At 44.3% G+C, this 18367-nt stretch overlaps 1 protein-coding gene across 1 annotated transcript in view; it reads right to left on the bottom strand.

Moving 5' to 3' along the window:
- The window catches only part of itga10 (integrin, alpha 10), a 181141-nt gene that overhangs the window by 99575 nt on the left and 63199 nt on the right, over positions 1-18367 (bottom strand). Inside the window, exons 4-6 of the mRNA XM_072282845.1 lie at positions 12270-12355; positions 10209-10323; positions 4322-4449 (exon numbers count right to left, since the gene is read on the bottom strand). Coding sequence (XP_072138946.1) covers positions 4322-4449; positions 10209-10323; positions 12270-12355 — 329 coding nt within the window. The remainder of the gene's footprint in view (positions 1-4321; positions 4450-10208; positions 10324-12269; positions 12356-18367) is intronic.

The raw sequence follows: 18367 nt of genomic DNA, 5'->3' as shown, positions 1-18367 counted from the left end.
TGCCACTACACCAGCCAGCTTCTCCTGTAGGTAAGTGACCAAAACTGCACACTAAACTCCAAATTATGTCTCACCAACATCTTATACAACTTCAACATAACATATCAAATTAGGCCAATGTGCCTGTTCCTTTGTGTCCATTGTCAACTGCCAGACCTCATATCCATATTAAAATCCATGTGTATCTCTGTACCCTGTTAATTAGCTTCAAAGCCACTGGAAGATTTTTGTCAAGGAATTTCTTCAAAGCCATTTGCAAGTTACACAGAGACTTTGAATGCAATGTTAAGCCAAAGCACAGTCCACAATCGCAGATCCACATAAAAGAGCGTGGAATTTCTTGCTGATGTCCCAGGCTAAGATTTTCTCACACTGTCCTTTGGGATCAAGGGTGATTTACTTTCACTTTGGTTTCATGTTGTTCTGAGGAGAAATATTTGCGCTGAGAGGGAGATGAGGCTTTCAAATTCCCTGCCGCAGAAGGCTGTAGAGGCCATTGCTGAGTTCATTCAGAATGGATATCCATTGAGCTCTGGGTATTGGGGGTGGTAGTGGGGACAAGCTCCCACTACCTAGTAAATGCTCCCAATGACGTGAGTCTCAAATAGTTTTTGACAACCAAGTCCAGCTCCTGGCCTTCACGTGTGGCTTAGCTACTAAGCCTGGTAGAGCTGCTTCTACTGAGAGGAGAAGGGGCAAAGGCGGGTTACTGGTGCCCTAAAACCAGTCACTTTGGGCAGATGGGGCTTATCAGCCGTAGTTAGCAGCTCGCCTAGAAAGAAAACTCTGATCTCAAACCTCAACTGCCTTGTGGCTATACCCACTCATTTGGGAAGACTTCAAGAGTAATTCCCAGGAAAAATCCAGAGCTGGAGTCTTAATGCTGAGTTCAATGCTGACTGGCAACCCTGAGACACTGATGGTGCCAAACCATATCGGTCTCTGTTCCTTTGGATTCATTGCTGTGTGGATAGGGGGGGCCTGCTTGCTCTCCATATCAGACTCCCGACCAACACTGGTGCTTGATGTAGGGCAGGGGAAACAGCTTCAAGTTGGAGGATTAGGCTCAGAACGTAGAGAAATACAGCACAGAATGAGGCCCTTCAGCCCACAATGTCGTGCCAAACCAAATAAATTAGCGATCAAATGGCCAACTAGACTAATCCCCTGTGCCTACACAATGTCCATATCCTTTCATTTTCCTGGCAGACATTCGTGTGCCAAGAGTCTCTTATAAGTCCCTAATGGATCTGCTTCTACCACTACCCCAGGCAGCGTTTTCCAGACACCCACCACTCTCTGTGTAAAAAACATTTGCCCCTCACGTCTCATTTGAACTTATCCCTCTCACCGTAAACGCAGGCCCTCTGGCATTAGACATTTCAACTCTGGGAAAAAGATAGTCCGTGCCTACTCTATCTATGCCTCTCATGATCTTAAAATTCTCCGTCTAACCTCCCCTCAGCTTCCGCCTCTCCAGAGCAAACAACCCTAGTTTGTCCAACTTCTAGTTATAACATATGCCCTCTAATCCAGGTAAAACTCCTACGCAACCTCTCCAAAGCCTCGACATCCTTCTTTAAATGGCGTGACCAGAACTGTATAAAATAGACCAGATGTGGCCTAACTATTTTATAAAGCTGCAACATAATTTCCTGACATTTGAACTCTATGCCTCCACTAATAAAGGCAAGCATGCAATATGCCTTCTTAACCACCCTATCCTCAAGGCATGATGTTGATGAGAGCCTCACAGGGCCAGATGATCTATCCTTCTTAAATAGAACACTACAGCACAGTACAGGCCATTCAGCCCATAATGTGGTGTTAACCTGTTAACCTACTCTAAAATCAATGTAATGTTCCCTCTAATTATTTTTTTACAGCTGTAGTGACCAACCATTGCCCTGGGCAGGAAATTTTTACATGGCCTGAAAACTGAGTGGCACTTTAAATGTTTTGTTTTGTAATATGCACATCAAACAAACACAAACCACAACCCACAGTAGTAAACAATATGCGGCAGTCAGAACAACTGGCAGGCACAATGGGAAAAGTAAAATGTTTAGACTAGACGGCGTCAGTGTCAGGGGGCCGATGGTTTATTGACAATGAGCTACTGATGAGCATTCTGTGTTACAATTTGCAACAGTGTTGCAGCTTGAAACTCTGCCAACTTAAATACGTTGAGGCTCTGAAATGTCACTGTCTGTGAGGAGTTTGCATGGTACGTTCTCCACGGGAACATGTGTGTTTCTTTCTACATTTCAAAGGCACATGGGTTAGTAATTTGCGGGGATGCTAGGATGGCACTGGAAGCATTCCAACATTCACATCCTCAGACTCTGCTGGTTGTTGTTGCACTCAATCCATGTCACTGTATGTTTCAACGTACGTGTGACAAATAACAGTAATCTTTATAATCAAAGTTCTCTAGCAGGTAAGGGGTGTCTTCGCTAACTAATATGTTAAGTTTACACCAGTCCTGGATTTTGATTCAGTTTGCTGCTGTAAGGATTTTCCCAGAAAAGGCGTGGGGAGGAAATACTTTGAGGTTTTTGAAATTATATGGATCATCTCAGATTAGAGGCTGTGTAATGGGGTCAACGCCCTGCTGGCAACTTGGTAATGACTGTTCCCTCTGTGAGTGGCAGCACCGTGGAACAGAACAGTGACAAAACAGCTCGGCGGTGAGCTGAACTGTTTGACCCTAGAGCCCAGGCTCAGAGCCTGTGGAAGGACGGAAAGGCACCAAATAAACAGAGGGAAATTAAACGTGACGGCAGGGTCCAGCTACTAAGCATGTGGCAGGGGCAAAACGACAGGACGATGCAAAGTGGAGAGAGAGCTTATAGCAGACAGCAGGGCTTATTTTTAATGGAGGGTGGAGCATATTTCAGTGGAGTCTAGTGTACATTTTACTGGAGAGTGGGGTATATTTCTGTGAAGGAATAAATCTTCAGTGGAAAGTGGGATATATTTCAATGGAGACTGAGGTATATTTTAGTGAGGAGTGGCATATATTTCAGTGGAAAGTGGATTACATTTCAGTGGAGGGGTAAATCTTTAGTGGAGAGTGGGGAATATTTCAGTGGAGGGGTAAATCTTTAGAGGAGAGTGGGGTATATTTAATTGGAGACTGGGGTATATTTCATTGGAGAGTGGGGTATATTTCAGTGGAGGGGTAAATCTTTAGAGGAGAGTGGGGTATATTTCAGTGGAGAGTGGGTTATATTTCAGTGGAGGGGTAAATCTTTAGAGGAGAGTGGGGTATATTTCAGTGGGGAGTGGGGTATGTTTCAGTGGAGGGGTAAATCTTTAGAGGAGAGTGGGGTATATTTCAGTGGGGAGTGGGGTATATTTCAGTGGAGAGTGGGGTATATTTCAGTGGGGAGTGGGGTATATTTCAGTGGAGAGTAGAATATGTTTCATTGGACAGTGGGGTATATTTCAGTGGAGGGATAAATCTTTAGAGGAGAGTGGGGTATATTTCAGTGGGGAGTGGGGTATATTTCAGTGGAGGGGTAAATCTTTAGAGGAGATGGGGTATATTTCAGTGGGGAGTGGGGTATATTTCAGTGGAGAGTGGGGTATGTTTCAGTGGAAAGTTGAATATATTTTATTGCACAGTGGGGTTGGAGAGGATTTTATTCCCGGTGGGTAGATGTGTATGAAATCATGAGGGGCAGAGACAGGGTGAGTGCACCCTGGGGAGGGAAATCAAATCAAGAGGGCAGAGGTTGAAGCTGAGAAATGAAGGGCAATGGCTTCACACAGAAGGTGATGGTATGAGCTACCAGAGCAACTAGTTGAGGCAGATACACTGACATTGAAAAGGCACTTGGACAAGTAGTGTATATTTTAGTTTTGTTCAGAGATATAGTGCAGAACATGTGTTTCATGCCCAATGAGACACACCACCCAGAAAAGCCTCCCATTTAACCCTAGCCCAATCACTGGACAATTTACAATGACCAATTAACTTACTAACCCGTACGTCTTTGGAATGTGGGAGGAAACTGGAGCGCCCGAAGGAAACCACACGGTCACAGGGAGAGCGTGCAAACTCCTTACAGACAGTGCTGGAACTGAACCCCTAACTCCGACGGAGCAGTAATAGCGTCAAGCTAACCGCTAAGGTACCGTGGCACCCCAGCATATGATACTGGGAAATGGGCCAGTCAAGGGCGAGATATGAACTCGTCCACATCTTGGTTAATGTGGACGAGTTCAACCAAAGTACCCATTTATGTGTTGTGTTACTATGACGCTATGAGGCTGCGTTCTCTGTTACCCTGACTCTTGAAGGTGCTGGACTTGCCTGTATCTGCTTTGGCCCGATGTGGAATTTGTGCAGGACATTGCTGAGGAATCTCTGAACTTCATGCCAGGGGTAGATGCTGTTTGACCCATCCAACAGAATCACAATGTCCATGGACATGCCACAGTCTGAAAAAGAGATGGAGATGGTTTGTAGAGGTGTAGGTTACACAGTATGTCATATGACAGGTTTGATTGCAGGCAGTAAACTCAGTCAGGACTGGAAAGGACCGGGTGGGGTGGGGGGCAGAAGAAGGAATAAGAAGGTGGGGCGGGGAGGTGTTGGGAGGAGTACAAGCTGGAAGGTAATGGGTGAAAGCCGCTGGGTAGGGGAAGGAGGATGAAGTGAGAAACTGGGAAGTGAAAGGAGGAGGAGGTAAAGGGCTGGGGAAGATGGAACCTGATAGGACAGGAGAGTGGACCATGGGAGAAAGAGAAGTAGGGAGGGCACCGGGGGAGGTGAGGAGAAGAGGAGAGTATGAGGGAAGGCAAGTGAGGAGAAGAGGAGAGGTGGGAGAGGAGCCAGAGTGGGGAATGATTTCCCCCGAGTGAGTCATAGTCATCCAGTTCTCGCAGTGAGACAGGAGGTCACCCAGACATCCCACAGTAATCCCAACACTGCCAGACCCTGTCTCTGTAGCTCCCTGCAGTTATCCCTCTCACACATCCATCAGCGCTCCATGGATTATCTTACAATTGTACACACTGACGGTTTATTTATATTAGCAAATTCACCTGCCAACATGTGGAAGGAAGCTGAACATTCAGCTTCAGGTATGCGGTCTCCAGACAAAAACATTTTCCTCACAAAAGAACTTTAAAAAAATTGGAGCAGGAGTCAGCCATCTGGCCCATCAAACCTGCTCCACCATTCAGTATGATGACGGCTGATCTGACTGTGGACCCCGCCTACCTGCCTTTTCCACAGAACCCCTAACTCCCCTGATATGCAAAAATCTATCTAACTCTGTCTTAGATATACTTAATAAGGTAGCTGCTTCCCCAGGCAGAGAATTCCACAGGTTCACTACTCTCTAGGAAAAGCAGTTTCTCCTCATCTCCATCCTAAATATATTCCCCTGAATATTGAGGCTATGCCCTCTGTTTCTAGTCTCACCTACCAGTGGAAACAACTTTCCTGCCTCTCAGATATCTATCCCTTTCATAATTTTAAATGTTTCTATATGATGCCATTCTTGTTCTCCTGAAATCAAAAGAAGCTGAAACAATTATAAAGACAAGTTCTTCCACACAACATCTAACAAGGGCAGCACACAACTCTACAACCATCAGGCTCCTGGACCGACCTGGGTAACTTCACTCACCTCAATTTTGAACTGATTCCACAACCTACAGGCTCACTTTCACGGACTCCACAACTTGTGTTCCCTCCATTATTATTATTTTATTTGCACAATTTCTCTTGCACGTTGGATATTTGTCGGTCTTTGTTTACTATATATATGTTTTTCTTATACATTATACTGTATAGGAGTATTATACAGAAATTATACTGCATAGGAGGAGGAGAAGATGGCAGCGCGACGCAGCGTGCTGCAGCCACTCCTGTGAATGATAATCTGTAATCTGTCAAGTAGGGTGCTGTGCACAATCCTGATTTGATGGAGACAGACGTGAGAGCACAGAGGAACATCTGGAGAAACTTCTGAAATGCCTTCTTCGCTGCCGCTGCTACTGTGTGTTCCAGAATCTCCGGAGGAGAAGGCCCTGAGACCTCGGCTTTGCTTGTTACTTGGCGGCCGGGGCGGGGTCAAAGCGCTCGGCAGAGATGGTGCTCAGTGCTCGGTGTCAAAGGGCTGGTCGGAGGCTCAAAGCTTTTGGACGGACTCAGAGTCGGCTGTGGTTGGGTGCTTCCAATGCATCGGCAGTTGTCGGTGCCTGGAGGTTTATGGCAGGGAGAGTTTCTCCCTCTTGCAGCCTGCTATCGGGACTATCGGGAGTCGATCGGAACTTTGAGACTTTTTTTTACCGTGCCCATAGTCTGCTATTTATCAAATTATGGTATTGCTTTGCACTGTTGTAACTATATGTTATAATTATGTGGTCTTGTCAGTGTTAGTCTTTGGTTTGTCCTGTTTTTAGTGTGATATCACTCTGGAGGAACATTGTATCATTTCTTAATGCATGCATTTCTAAATGACAATAAACGAGGACTGAGTGTCCTCATAATCTAATCTAATTTCTTTATTTTCCTGCAAATGGATGCAAGATAATGAACCTCAAGGTAGTATATGGTATCATGTACTGTACGTACTCGGATAATATATTTCAAAGTCAAAGTAATTTTATTTTCAAAGTATGTATGGTCATCATATACTACCTTGAAATTAATTTTTTGTAGGCATTATAGGAAAATAAAGAAATACAGCACATAAACAAAGACTGACAAACAATCAATGTGCAAAAGACGAACTGTGCAGATAAAAACCATGTCCTGAGAACATGGGTTGTAAAGAGTCCCTGAGAGTGAGTCTGTAGGTTGTGGAATCTGTTCAGTGTAGAGGTGAGTGAAGTTAACCAAGTCGGTTCAAGAGCCTGACGTTGAAGAGTAACAACTACTCCTGAACCTGGTGGTGTGGGAACTAAGGCTAAGACGGTAATTGCGCAAAGAGGGCCTGGATGGCCTGGATGCTGGGGATCCTTGATGACGGATGTTGTTTTCTTGTGGCAGCGCTCCATATAAATGTGGTCAATGATGGGGAGGGATTTTCCTGTGATGGTCTGGGCTGTGTCCAACACTCTCTGTAAACCTTCCCGTTTCTGTGCACTGTGTTTCCATACCAGGCTGTGATGCAACCAGTTAGGATACCGTCCACCGTGCATCTATAGAAGGTGTTCTATAACAGGGGTTCCCAACCGTTTTTATGCCATGGACCCTTAGCATCAACTGAGGGGTCCATCAATCCCAGAATAGGTGGCACAGTAGCACAGCGGTTAGCACAACGCTTTACTGTACCAGCGACACAGGTTCAATTCCCACCGGTGCCTGTAAGGAGTCTGTATGTTCTCCCCATGACCGCATGGGTTTCCTCCGGGTATTTAAGAGGGAGTTAGACATGGCCCTTGTGGCTAAAGGGATCAGAGGATATGGAGAGAAGGCAGGTACAGGGTTCTGAGTTGGATGATCAGCCATGATCATACTGAATGGCGGTGCAGGCTCGAAGGGCTGAATAGCCTACTCCTGCACCTATTTTCTATGTTTCTATGTTTCTATGTTTCCTCCCACAGTCCAAAGACGTACCGGTTGGCAGGTTAATTGGTCAATGCAAAGTTACCGGTGAGTATACTAGGATTAAGTTGGGGGTTGGTGAGCGGTGCGGCTCAAAGGGCTGGAAGGGCCTATTCCAGGCTGTATCTCAATCAATAAACAAATAAAGATAATGCTACTTTGACTTTGAATGCTGAATTTACAGCTTGTATGCTTTTACAGCCATTTACAATGTACAGTATGTCGCAAGTTCACTTATTTCTGCATGGGCTTCATTATCTTATCAGGCCATTTGTGAGATCCTAAACACAAGAGATTCTGCAGCTGCTGGAAGTCCAGAGTAACACACATAGAACGCCGGAGGAATTCAACAGGTCAGGCAGCGTCTACAGAAATGAACAAGCAGTTGACATTTCGGACTGAGACCATTCATCGGGACTAGAGAAAAGGGAATATGATAGGAGAGAAGACCTTTCCCACCCACCTGTCTTCACCCATCACCTTCTAGCTAGTCTTCCTTTTCCTCCTTCCATCTTTTTATTCTGGCTTCTACCTCCTTCCTTTCCAGTCCTGAAGAAGGGTCTCGGCCCAAAACGCCAACTATTTATTCATTACCGTCGACGCTGCCTGACTTGCCGTGTTCCTCCAGCATTGTGTGTGCGTTTGGACTCAACCACACTGTGGTGTGTCTGGAGTCAAATATAACACTGAATGGCCAACAGCGACTGATTTCTTTCCCTGGGGATCATCTGTGAACCAGATGGTTTTTCTGCAACCATCTGGTAGTTTTGTGGTCACCGTTACTAAGAGTAGTTTTTCATCCCAGATTTATTTAATAAAGTGAATTTAAATTCCCAGCTGCCATGGATGGATGCAAATTTATTCCACTTGACCATTAGTCAGGAACTGTTTTGTGGGCCGTGACGCAGCCACAAACTTTTAACACAGACCAGGCAGGTGGAACTTGACAGAGTAGGTGGAGAGTGGGGGGTGGGGAGGGTTCCTTGTGCTCCTCTCAGCTTCCGATTCAGATCTATTACATGCAGTGAAATGTACTGTCTGCGTTAACAACCAACACATCCAAGAATTTGCTGGGGGCAGCCGCCAGTGTTGCCACACATTCCAAAGTTCAGAGTAAATTTATTATCAAAGCATGTGATACATCTTCTTGCAGGCAAACATGGAGAAAACAACTTTCATTCCCACACCAACAGAGCATGCCCACTATGCCCTGCAGAACATACCAAACGACAAAGCAGCAACGACAAAACAAGCCCCCACTCCTCCTTCCCAATGCCCAGCCACACACAGACACAGTTCTCTAACCCCAAGACAGGCCATTTTCAAACTCTAGTGACTCCCCTAGCGGACTCACAAAGATTCATCGATTCGAGCATCCAGCCATCTTGACCAATATTCCCTCTATTTTTTTTTACAGCTGCATGGACCAACCATTACTCTGAGCAGGAAATGTTTACATGGCCTGAAAACTGTGCAGCACTTCAGCAGGCTGGTGGTTGATTAACAATGAGCTACTGACTTCCATTCTGTGTTTATTGTTACAATTTGTAACCACGTTGTAAATTGAAACACTGACAAATGTAAATACTTTGAAGCTCTAAAATGTTTCAAAGTAAAGGTTGTGGTAAGTTTATTATTTAGAAAATACATGGATTATATTCATTAACACATAATTAGTTATAGTATATTTCACAATTTACAAACATAGATTTCAAAATTATATTAACATTATATAAAACAAAATTCCAGCTACGCAGCAACAAAGGCCATGTGTGTGGGAGCATTTCCATTACAGCCTGGCCATGCACCAGCTCAACTTAAAAGGGAGCAGTGATCTTGACACCGTCCACATTTGGCTTCTTGAGGGCCAGCTGCAGAAATACAAGGAGCACACTGCCTTCTACAAAAGATGTGATGGAAAATGGAGAGAGTCCAGAGCAGGTTTACAAGAATGATCCCAGGAATGAGGGGTGTTTGATGGCTCTGGGCCTGTACTCACTGGAGTTTGGAAGAATAAGGGGAAATCTCATTGAATCCTAATGAATATAGAAAGGCCTAGATGGATTGGATGTGGAGAGGATGTTTCCTATAGAGAGTTAGTCTAGAACCAAAGGGCACACAGAAGAGAGGGACATCCCTTTAGAACAGCCAGAGGGTGGAGAGTCTTTATTTATTTATTGATATGTAGCACAGAATCGGCCTTTCCAATCCTTCAAGCTGTGCTGCCCAGCAAACCCCAAACCCCACCCCCCCAATTTAACACTAGCCTAATCACACGACAATTTACAATGTCCAACTAACCTTCCAACCGGTACGTCTTGTGACTGTGGGAGGAAACCGGAGCACCCGGAGGAAACCCACGTGGTCACAGGGAGAACGTACAAACTCCTTACAGACAGCAACAGGTTGAATACTTTGCCACAGACGGCTGTGGAGGCCAAGTCATTGGGTGTATGTAAGTGGAGGTTGATTAGAAAGGGTGTCAGAGGATCAGGAAGAGAATGGGATTGAGAGGGAAGATAAGTCAGCCATGATGGAATGGTGGAGGACTCAATGGGCTGAATCTGCTCCCATGTTTATGGCCTTTATTTAACAACACTGACCTCACCACGCTGAGACCAATGGGCCCTGATCATACCTTGAACAGTGGGTGCGATGATTCCTGAAGGCTGAAAGCTAGAACTGATGTTGGTACAAATTCCTGTGTTGTAAATGGAACTTCCACACGTTTGGGACCAGAGCGGAGCACAGACCTGAAACAAGAGGCAGAATCAGTGTGACCCAGGTGCCCTGAAAGGGTGGGCAAGGAAAGAGCTGACAGCCAGCTTGCTCCTCCAAAGGCAGTCCCAGCTACCAAAGCCCTGTTACACCAGCTCTGCTCTTACCCCCAGTCAATTCTGGATTCTTACACTGCCAAAACAGATCAGTGCAAACTCAGAATAATTACGAGTGGCTGGATTACCTCCTTCATGCTGAATGAAAATTTTTAAAAAATGATGCAGATGTTGAAAGTTTGAAATTAAAACGGAAACTTCTAGAAACACTCATGAGATCACACAACATCCATGCATGGAAAATCAGAGTTTAACATTTCAGGTCCAGTTGGTAAATTGGTTTATTATTGTCAAGAGTGTACAGGCATTTATTGATTTATTTGTTAGTAGTAATTTTTGTTATATTTGCACTGTTTGCCTTCTTTTGCACATTGGTTGCTTGTCTGTCTTTGCATGGGAGTAGTTTTTCATCAATTCTATTTTTGTTTCTACTGTGAATGCCGGCAAGAAAATGAATCTCAGGTCTGTGTATGATGACGTATCTGTATTTCGGTAGCAAATTTACTTTGAACTTTGAATGCACCGAGGTACCGAGTGAAAAACTTAGCTTGGCAAGTCCCCCATACAGATCATTTCATCAGACTGATGTAGCTCAAGAGAAATTAATTACAGAGTGCAGAATAAAGTGTTTCAGTAACAGAGGAAGGCAATAAGGTGGAAGGTTTATCACAAGGTAGTTTGTGAGGTCAGGAATCTATCTTATTGTAATAGTGGACTGTTCTTATCACAGCGGGATAGAAGATGTCCTTGAGCCTTATGGTATGTGCATTTATGCTTTCATATTCTACCCGATGGGGGTGCATGGAGAAGAGGGAATGTCTGGGGTAGGTGGAGTCTTAGATGATGCTGACTGCTTCACCAAGGAAATGAGAACAGTGATATGGTTGGACTTTCTCTAAGGAAAATCATGAGGAAAGTCCTGAGGTTGGAGAATGGGTTAGCGGGTAAGAGGGAGTAAAGGGGCTCGTTTTGCTGTGGTTGTTCAGTTGCTGTTGTTATTGTTGATCGTGTTGATCAGCTGATCATTGTGGCCATGCGACATTGGTGCCAGAATGCGTGGCAACCCCAGCACATCCTCGGACTCTGTTGGTTGTTAATGTAAATGACGCATTTCACTGTAACGCACACAAAACGCTGGAGGAATTCAGCAGGTCAGGCAGCAGCTATGGAAATGAATAAACAGTCGACGTTTTGGATACTTGACTGTATGTTTGATGTACATGTGATAAATAAATGAATCTGGATTTGAATGTGAACATCTGAATATCAACAACAGAACACTAGGACAAGGTACAGGTATCAATCGTTCGTTTGTTATGTGCCGAGTCGTATGACATGGGCAATCAAGGTCTTTCCATGACCATGATTACCCTTGGCAAATTTCTCCTCAGCAGTGATTTGCCATTGCAGCTTTCTGGGCAGTGTCTTTACAAGATGGGTGACCCCAGTCATTATCAATACTCTTCAGAGATTGTCTGCCTGGCGTCAGTGGTCACATAACCAGGACTTGTGATATGCACCAGTTGCTCATATGACCATCAGCCAGCTGCTCCATGATTTCACATGGTCCTGATCAGGAGGGTGGGGGGGGGAGCTGGAGGGGTTAAGCGGGTGCTACACCTTGCCCAGGCTAGCGGAGGGAAGGAGCGCCTTACACCTCCCATAGTAGAGACGTATCTCCACCTCCCCCCACCCAAGGTATTATTATTGCCACTAATAAAGGATCACAGGACGTAGAAGTTGAAGCAACTGTTGAAAGATTTGATTTTCTGACTTAAATTGCTAATGATAATAACTGTAAAGCATTAAAAATAATGCATTTTAACCCCAACTATGAGCATTCTTAAATCTTGGTAGCACCATACCATGAATCCCTGAGAGTTGCGTGCCAATGTCATGCCAAAGAGTGTGTCCTTCATTTTGTCGGAGACATTTTTCAGAGCTGCCTCCCCTGCAACAAACAGAATTAAACTGAATGTATCACAAAATACAGAATGATAATTACAGTTCTATATATACCCACGCTCATTAACACAAGCACATCACCAGAAAATTGCACCACAGTGTTAATTATCACCTTCCACAGTCTTTTGCTTTCTGTAATATCTTCTGTTCAACGTAGCAGAGGTTGCAAGACCATAAGACAAGGGAGCAGAATTAGGCCATTCAGTCGATGAGGGCTGCTCCACCATTCCATCATGGCCGATTTATTATTTCTCTCAACCCCATCCTCCAGCCTTGTCCCCATAACCTTTGACACCCTGACTAATCAAGAACCTATCAATCTTTGCTTTAAATATACCCAATGACTTGGCCTCCACAGCCAGTTGTGGCAATGAATTCCACAGATTTATCACCCTCTGGCTAAAGAAGTTCTGGCTCATTTCTGTTCGAAATGTAAGTCCCTCTATTCTGAGGCTGTGCCCTCTGGTCCTAGCCTCACATACTACAGGAAACATCCTCTCCACATCTAGGCCTGTCTAGGCCTTTCAATATTCAATAGGTTTCAATGAGAACCCTCTTCATTCTTCTCAACTCCAGTGAGTACAGGCTTTGAGCCATCAAACACTCCTCATAGGTTAACCCTTTTATTCCCAGGATTATTCTTGTGAATCTCCTCTGGACCCTCTCCAATGCCAGCACATCCTTGGGACCTAAAACTGCTCACAACACTCCAAGTGGATCTGACCAATGCCTTATAAAGCCTCAGCATTACATCCTTGCTTTTATATTCTAGTCTTTGCTCAGCAAAGATTTCTCATAGCTTGAATTGGATACAAAGTACGTGTCTGATCTGGACAGGGACACCACTGTTTCATCTACGCTATCTTATCATACACACCAAGGCCACAAGAGCCTGGCTAATACAAGAAATTTGACGGAAGTTTTTGGAACAACATCTTCCCCTCCACCATCAGATTTCCGAATGGTCAGTGAACCCATGTACACTATCTGACACTGTTTTTGCCTTTTTATGCTCTGTTTTTGCACTACTTATTTAATTCAATTTATATAAATATGTACAGTGGATTCCAGTTAAATGGGTCATCAGTTAATCGGGACAGCCACTTATTTGGGACACTCTTAAAGAACAAAAGCTAATTGAGAAAACAGATGTGATTCCCTTTCTTTATTTGGGAGACTATGCTGCTTAATTGGGATGGGAGACTATTGCCGAACAGTTTCTGACTAATGTCAGTCGCGTGCACTTGTGTGGCTGTTAGTAACTACACCTTGCTTAGAGTGAACAGTTTTTAAATAGTGTCATTTGTGTATTTGTGTTCAAAAAACAATGATCTTTGTCACTGATAGTTGGAGAGAAATAAGCAGTAGGACAATTCAAAACTGTTTTGCTCACTGCAGTTTCAAGCATTCAAGCTTGGAGATACCAGAAACAGCCAGGAATGAAAATGAAACAATTTCACAACTTCAACAAGTTGGGGACTACAGAGAATTTGAAGGTATCGACAATCACCTTTAATGTCACAATGAAGATCTGGAGGCTGCAATTGTCGGAAGCATTGTTTGAAGGCAGTCCATTATCTGCACTTAGTGTCTGCACTGATTTTGTTCATTTACAGTCAATCAAAAGAACACATCAGCATACACTGGATTAATTCCTTGGTCGATAACTAATAGGAACTGATATACAGATTTATGGTACTGCTATATTTTCGGTAGTGTTCTAATTTGATCTATATTTCATTTAAATGCATAATTTGTTACTCAGTTAAACAGTAGTTTGTCTTTTTAAAATAGCTTTTTAACTATATACATGAAAATTTGGCTAATTGGAACAGCCACTTAATTGGGCCAAAATGTACTGGTCCAGATGTGTTCCTATTAACTGGAATCCTATATAATGAGGGACAAAGAAATATCAGATGAACTTAATGGGTACTTTGCATCTGTCTTCACTGTGCAACTTGCAGTGTGCCAGGGGTCCATGAGGGTCACGGAGCAGCAGTGAGTCCTATTGCTATTACAAAGGAAAAAGTGCTAAGCAAAGGTCTTAAAGTGGGTAAGTCCTGACGAAGGGTCTCGGCCCGAAACGTCAACTGTACCTCTTCCAATAGATACTGCCTGGCCTGCTGCGTTCACCAGCAACTTTGATGTATGTTGCTTGAATTTCCAGCATCTGCAGAATTCCTCATGTTTGCAAAGTCAGCATGGTTTCTGTAAAGGGAAATCTTGCCTGACAAATTTTTTAAAGAGTTCTTCAGGGAAGTAACAAGCAGGGTGGACAAAGGAGAGGCAGTGGATGTCATTTACTTGGATTTTCAGAAGGCGTTTGATAAGGTGCCACACACGAGGCTGCTTAACAAGATAAAATCCCATGGCGTTACAGGAAAGATACTGGCATGGATAGCAGAATGGCTGACAGGCAGGAGACAACGAGTGAGAATAAAAGGGGCCTTTTCTAGTTGGCTGCCGGTGACTAGTGGTGTTCCTCAGGTGTCAGTATTAGGACTGCTGCTTCTCACATTGTTTGTCAATGATTAAGATAAAGGAATTGATGGCTTTGTGGCAAAGTTTGCATATAATATTAAGATAGGTGGAAGGGTAGGTAGTGCTGAGGAAGCAATGCAATTGCTTCAGGACATAGACATATTGGAAGAATGGACAAAAAAGTGGCAGATGGAATACAGTGTTGGGAAATGTGACAATAGTGCAGACTATTGTCTGAATGGGGAGAAGGTTCAAACATCAGGGGTGCAGAGGGACTTAGGAGTTCTCAGACAAGACTCCCAGAAGGTTAATTTACAGGTTGAGTCTGTGGTAAAGAAGGCAAATTCAATGTTGGCATTTATTTCAAGGGGAATAGAATATAAAAACAAGGAGATAATGCTGAGCCTTTATAAGACACTAGTCAGGCCTCATTGGGAATATTGTCAACAGTTTTGGGCCCCATATCTCAGAAAGGATGTGCTGTCATTGGGGAGAGTCCAGAGGAGGTTCACGAGGATGATTTTGGGAATGGAGGGGTTAGCATATGAGGGAGCATTTGGCAGCTTTGGGCCTGTACTCACTGGAATTTAGAAAAGTGCGGGGGGATCTCATTGAAACCTACCAAATGTTAAAAGGACTAGATAGGATGGATGTGGAGAGAATGTCTCCTACGGTGGGGGTATCTAGAACTAGAGGGCACACCCCCAAAACTGAGGGGGTGACCTTTTAGAACCGAGGTAAGGAGGAATTGTTTTAGCCAGAGAGTAGTGAATCTGTGGAATGCTCTGCCACAGACTGCGGTGGAGGCCAAGTCCTTGCATATATTTAAGAGAGAAGTTGATCGTTTCCTGATTGGTCAGAGCATCAAAGGATATGGCAAAAATCCAGGTGTATGGGGTTGATGGGAATCCGTGATCAGTCACGACGGAATGGTGGAGCAGACTCAATGGGCTGAATGGCCTAATTGTGCTCCTATGTCTTATGGTTTTACGGTCTTATAATTTGTAGTTTTTAAAATTTTTAAGTATTAAGTAATTAAGTAAAAATAAACAACAATAAACTTCACAACATCTGTCGGTGATATTAAACCTGATTCTGATTCTGAGAATCAGGAAATTCAGAGCAACACGGAGAAACTGGTGGAGGAACTCAGCAGTTCAGGCAGCATCTATGAAGGACACCAAACAGTCAACGTTTCGGGTGAGACCCTTCATCAGGATTGGAAAGGAAGGGGAAGAAGCCAGAATAAGAAGATGGGGGAGGAGGAGGAGTACGAGCTGGTGGGTGTCAGGTGAGAGGGAAGGTGGGTGGGTGTTGTGGGGGGAATGAACATAGAACACAGAAATTTACAGCACATTACAGACCATTCAGCCACAATGTTGTGCCAACCATGTTACCTACTCTAGAAACTGCCTAGAATTTCCCTAGCACATTGCCCTCTATTTTTCTAAGCTCCACGTACCTATCTAAGAGGCTCTTAAAAGGCCCTATTGTATCAGCTTCCACCACCGTCGCCAGCAGCCCATTCCACGTACCCACCACACTCTGTGTGAAAAACTTACCCCTGACATCCCCTCAGTACCTATTTCCAAGCACCTTAAAAATTATGCCCCCTTGTGTTAGCCATTTCAGCCCTGCGAAATAGCCTCTGGCTATCCACACGATCAATGCCCCTATCTTATACACCTCGATCAGGTCACCTCTCATCCTCCATCGCTCCAAGGAGAAAAGGCCAAGTACACGCAACCTATTCTCACAAGGTACGCCCTCCAATCCAGGCAACAGCCTTGTAAATCTCCTCTGCACTCTCTCTATAGTATCTACATCCTTCCTAGTGAGATGACCAGAACCGAACACAGTACTCGAAGTGCGGTCTGACCAAGGTCTTATATAGCTGTAACATTACCTCACGGCTCTTGAACTCAATCCCACAGTTGATAAATGCCAACTCACCAAATGCCTTCTTCACAGCACGGTCAACCCGCAGAGCGGCTTTGAGTATCCTATCGACATGGACCCCAAGATCTCTCAGATCCTCCACACTGTCAAGAGTCTTACCATTTATATTATATTCTGTCTTCAAATTGGACCTACCAAAATGAACCACTTCACACTTATCGGGGTTGAAGTCCATCTGCCACTTCTTATCCCAGTTCTGCATCCTATTGATGTCCCGCTGTAACAACTGACAACCCTCCAGACTATCCACAACACCCCCAACCTTTGTGTCATCAGCAAACTTACTAACCCACCCTTTTACTTCTTCATCCACAAAAGCACAAAGAGGAGGGGTCCCAGAACAGATCCCTCTGGAACACCACTGGTCACTGACCTCCATGTAGAATACAAACCATCTACAACCACCCTTTGCATTCTGTGGGCAAGCCAATTTTGAATCCACAAAGCAAGGTCTCCTTGGATCCCATGCCCCCTTACTTTCTGAAGGAGCCTTGCATAGGAAACCTTATCAAATGCCTTACTGAAATCCATATACACTACATCCACTGCTCTAGCTTCATCAAGTAAGAAGCTGTGAGGTAATAGGTTGAAGAGTTAAAGCGCTGAAGAAGGAGGAATCTAGTAGGGGAGGAGAGAGGACCATGGAAGAAATAGAAGAGGAGGAGAATCAGAGGGAAGCGATGGGCAGGTGAGAAGAGAAGGGATGAGAGGGGAACCAGAATGAACAATGGAAAAAGAGAGAAGGGTTGTCCCCTGACACATTATTAACCAAGGCTCTTCCAGTAAATGGCAGCATGTTTGATCACATCAGCTTCTATGGGGTCAACCAAAGGTGTTATTGTCCTTTTTAAATGTATTTTTATGATCACAAGACCCTGTTGAACATTATGAGCTTAAAGATCTGCGGGTCTACTCCGTCAGCGAGTTGCTCGTTGGCAGAGAAAGTGAAGGAGCTGGACTTGGTGCCGGTTGTGCTGCTGCCTGCGGCACAGAGACGCCAGTGGAGCCAGTACGTGAAGGTGGTGTCCAATCTGACGGCGAGTGATTGTCTTGGTCAGTTTTATTGTGATCGCAAAACCCTGTTGGACATCGTTAATGTAGAATGACATCCTAGCTGGAGTTAGTGCTGCCCTCCAGTGCTCGCTCAGCAGAAGACAAGCTGTACTGTGTTCGACTGCAGACTGCTGCAACACTCATGGACTCAGGGACTTGGATTACATTTTTTTTTGTGTGGGACTGTATTTTACTGGTAACTTATAGGAGCTTGCTATTTTGTATGTTCTATATGTGTCTTGTGCTCTGTATGACTGTTGGCACCATGTTCTGCGCCGGAGTAACGCTGTTTCATTTAGCTGTATCTGTGGGTATTCACATATGATTGAAGAACAATTGAACTTAATAGGATGGGTTAGATTCAGAGTAACACTCCTTCACTGTCCTGGAGTAGATTTCCAGGGCAGGGGGAGCATTGATTAGAATCAGAATCAGGTTTAATATCACCAGCAATTGTTGTGAAATTTGTTGATTTTGTGGCAGCAGGACAATGCAATACATA

This window comes from Mobula birostris, chromosome 2 (assembly GCF_030028105.1).
Source record: "Mobula birostris isolate sMobBir1 chromosome 2, sMobBir1.hap1, whole genome shotgun sequence".
NCBI lineage: Eukaryota > Metazoa > Chordata > Chondrichthyes > Myliobatiformes > Myliobatidae > Mobula > Mobula birostris.
The sequence above is the reverse complement of the archived record's forward strand: the minus strand, read 5'-3'. Positions and strand labels throughout refer to the sequence as shown.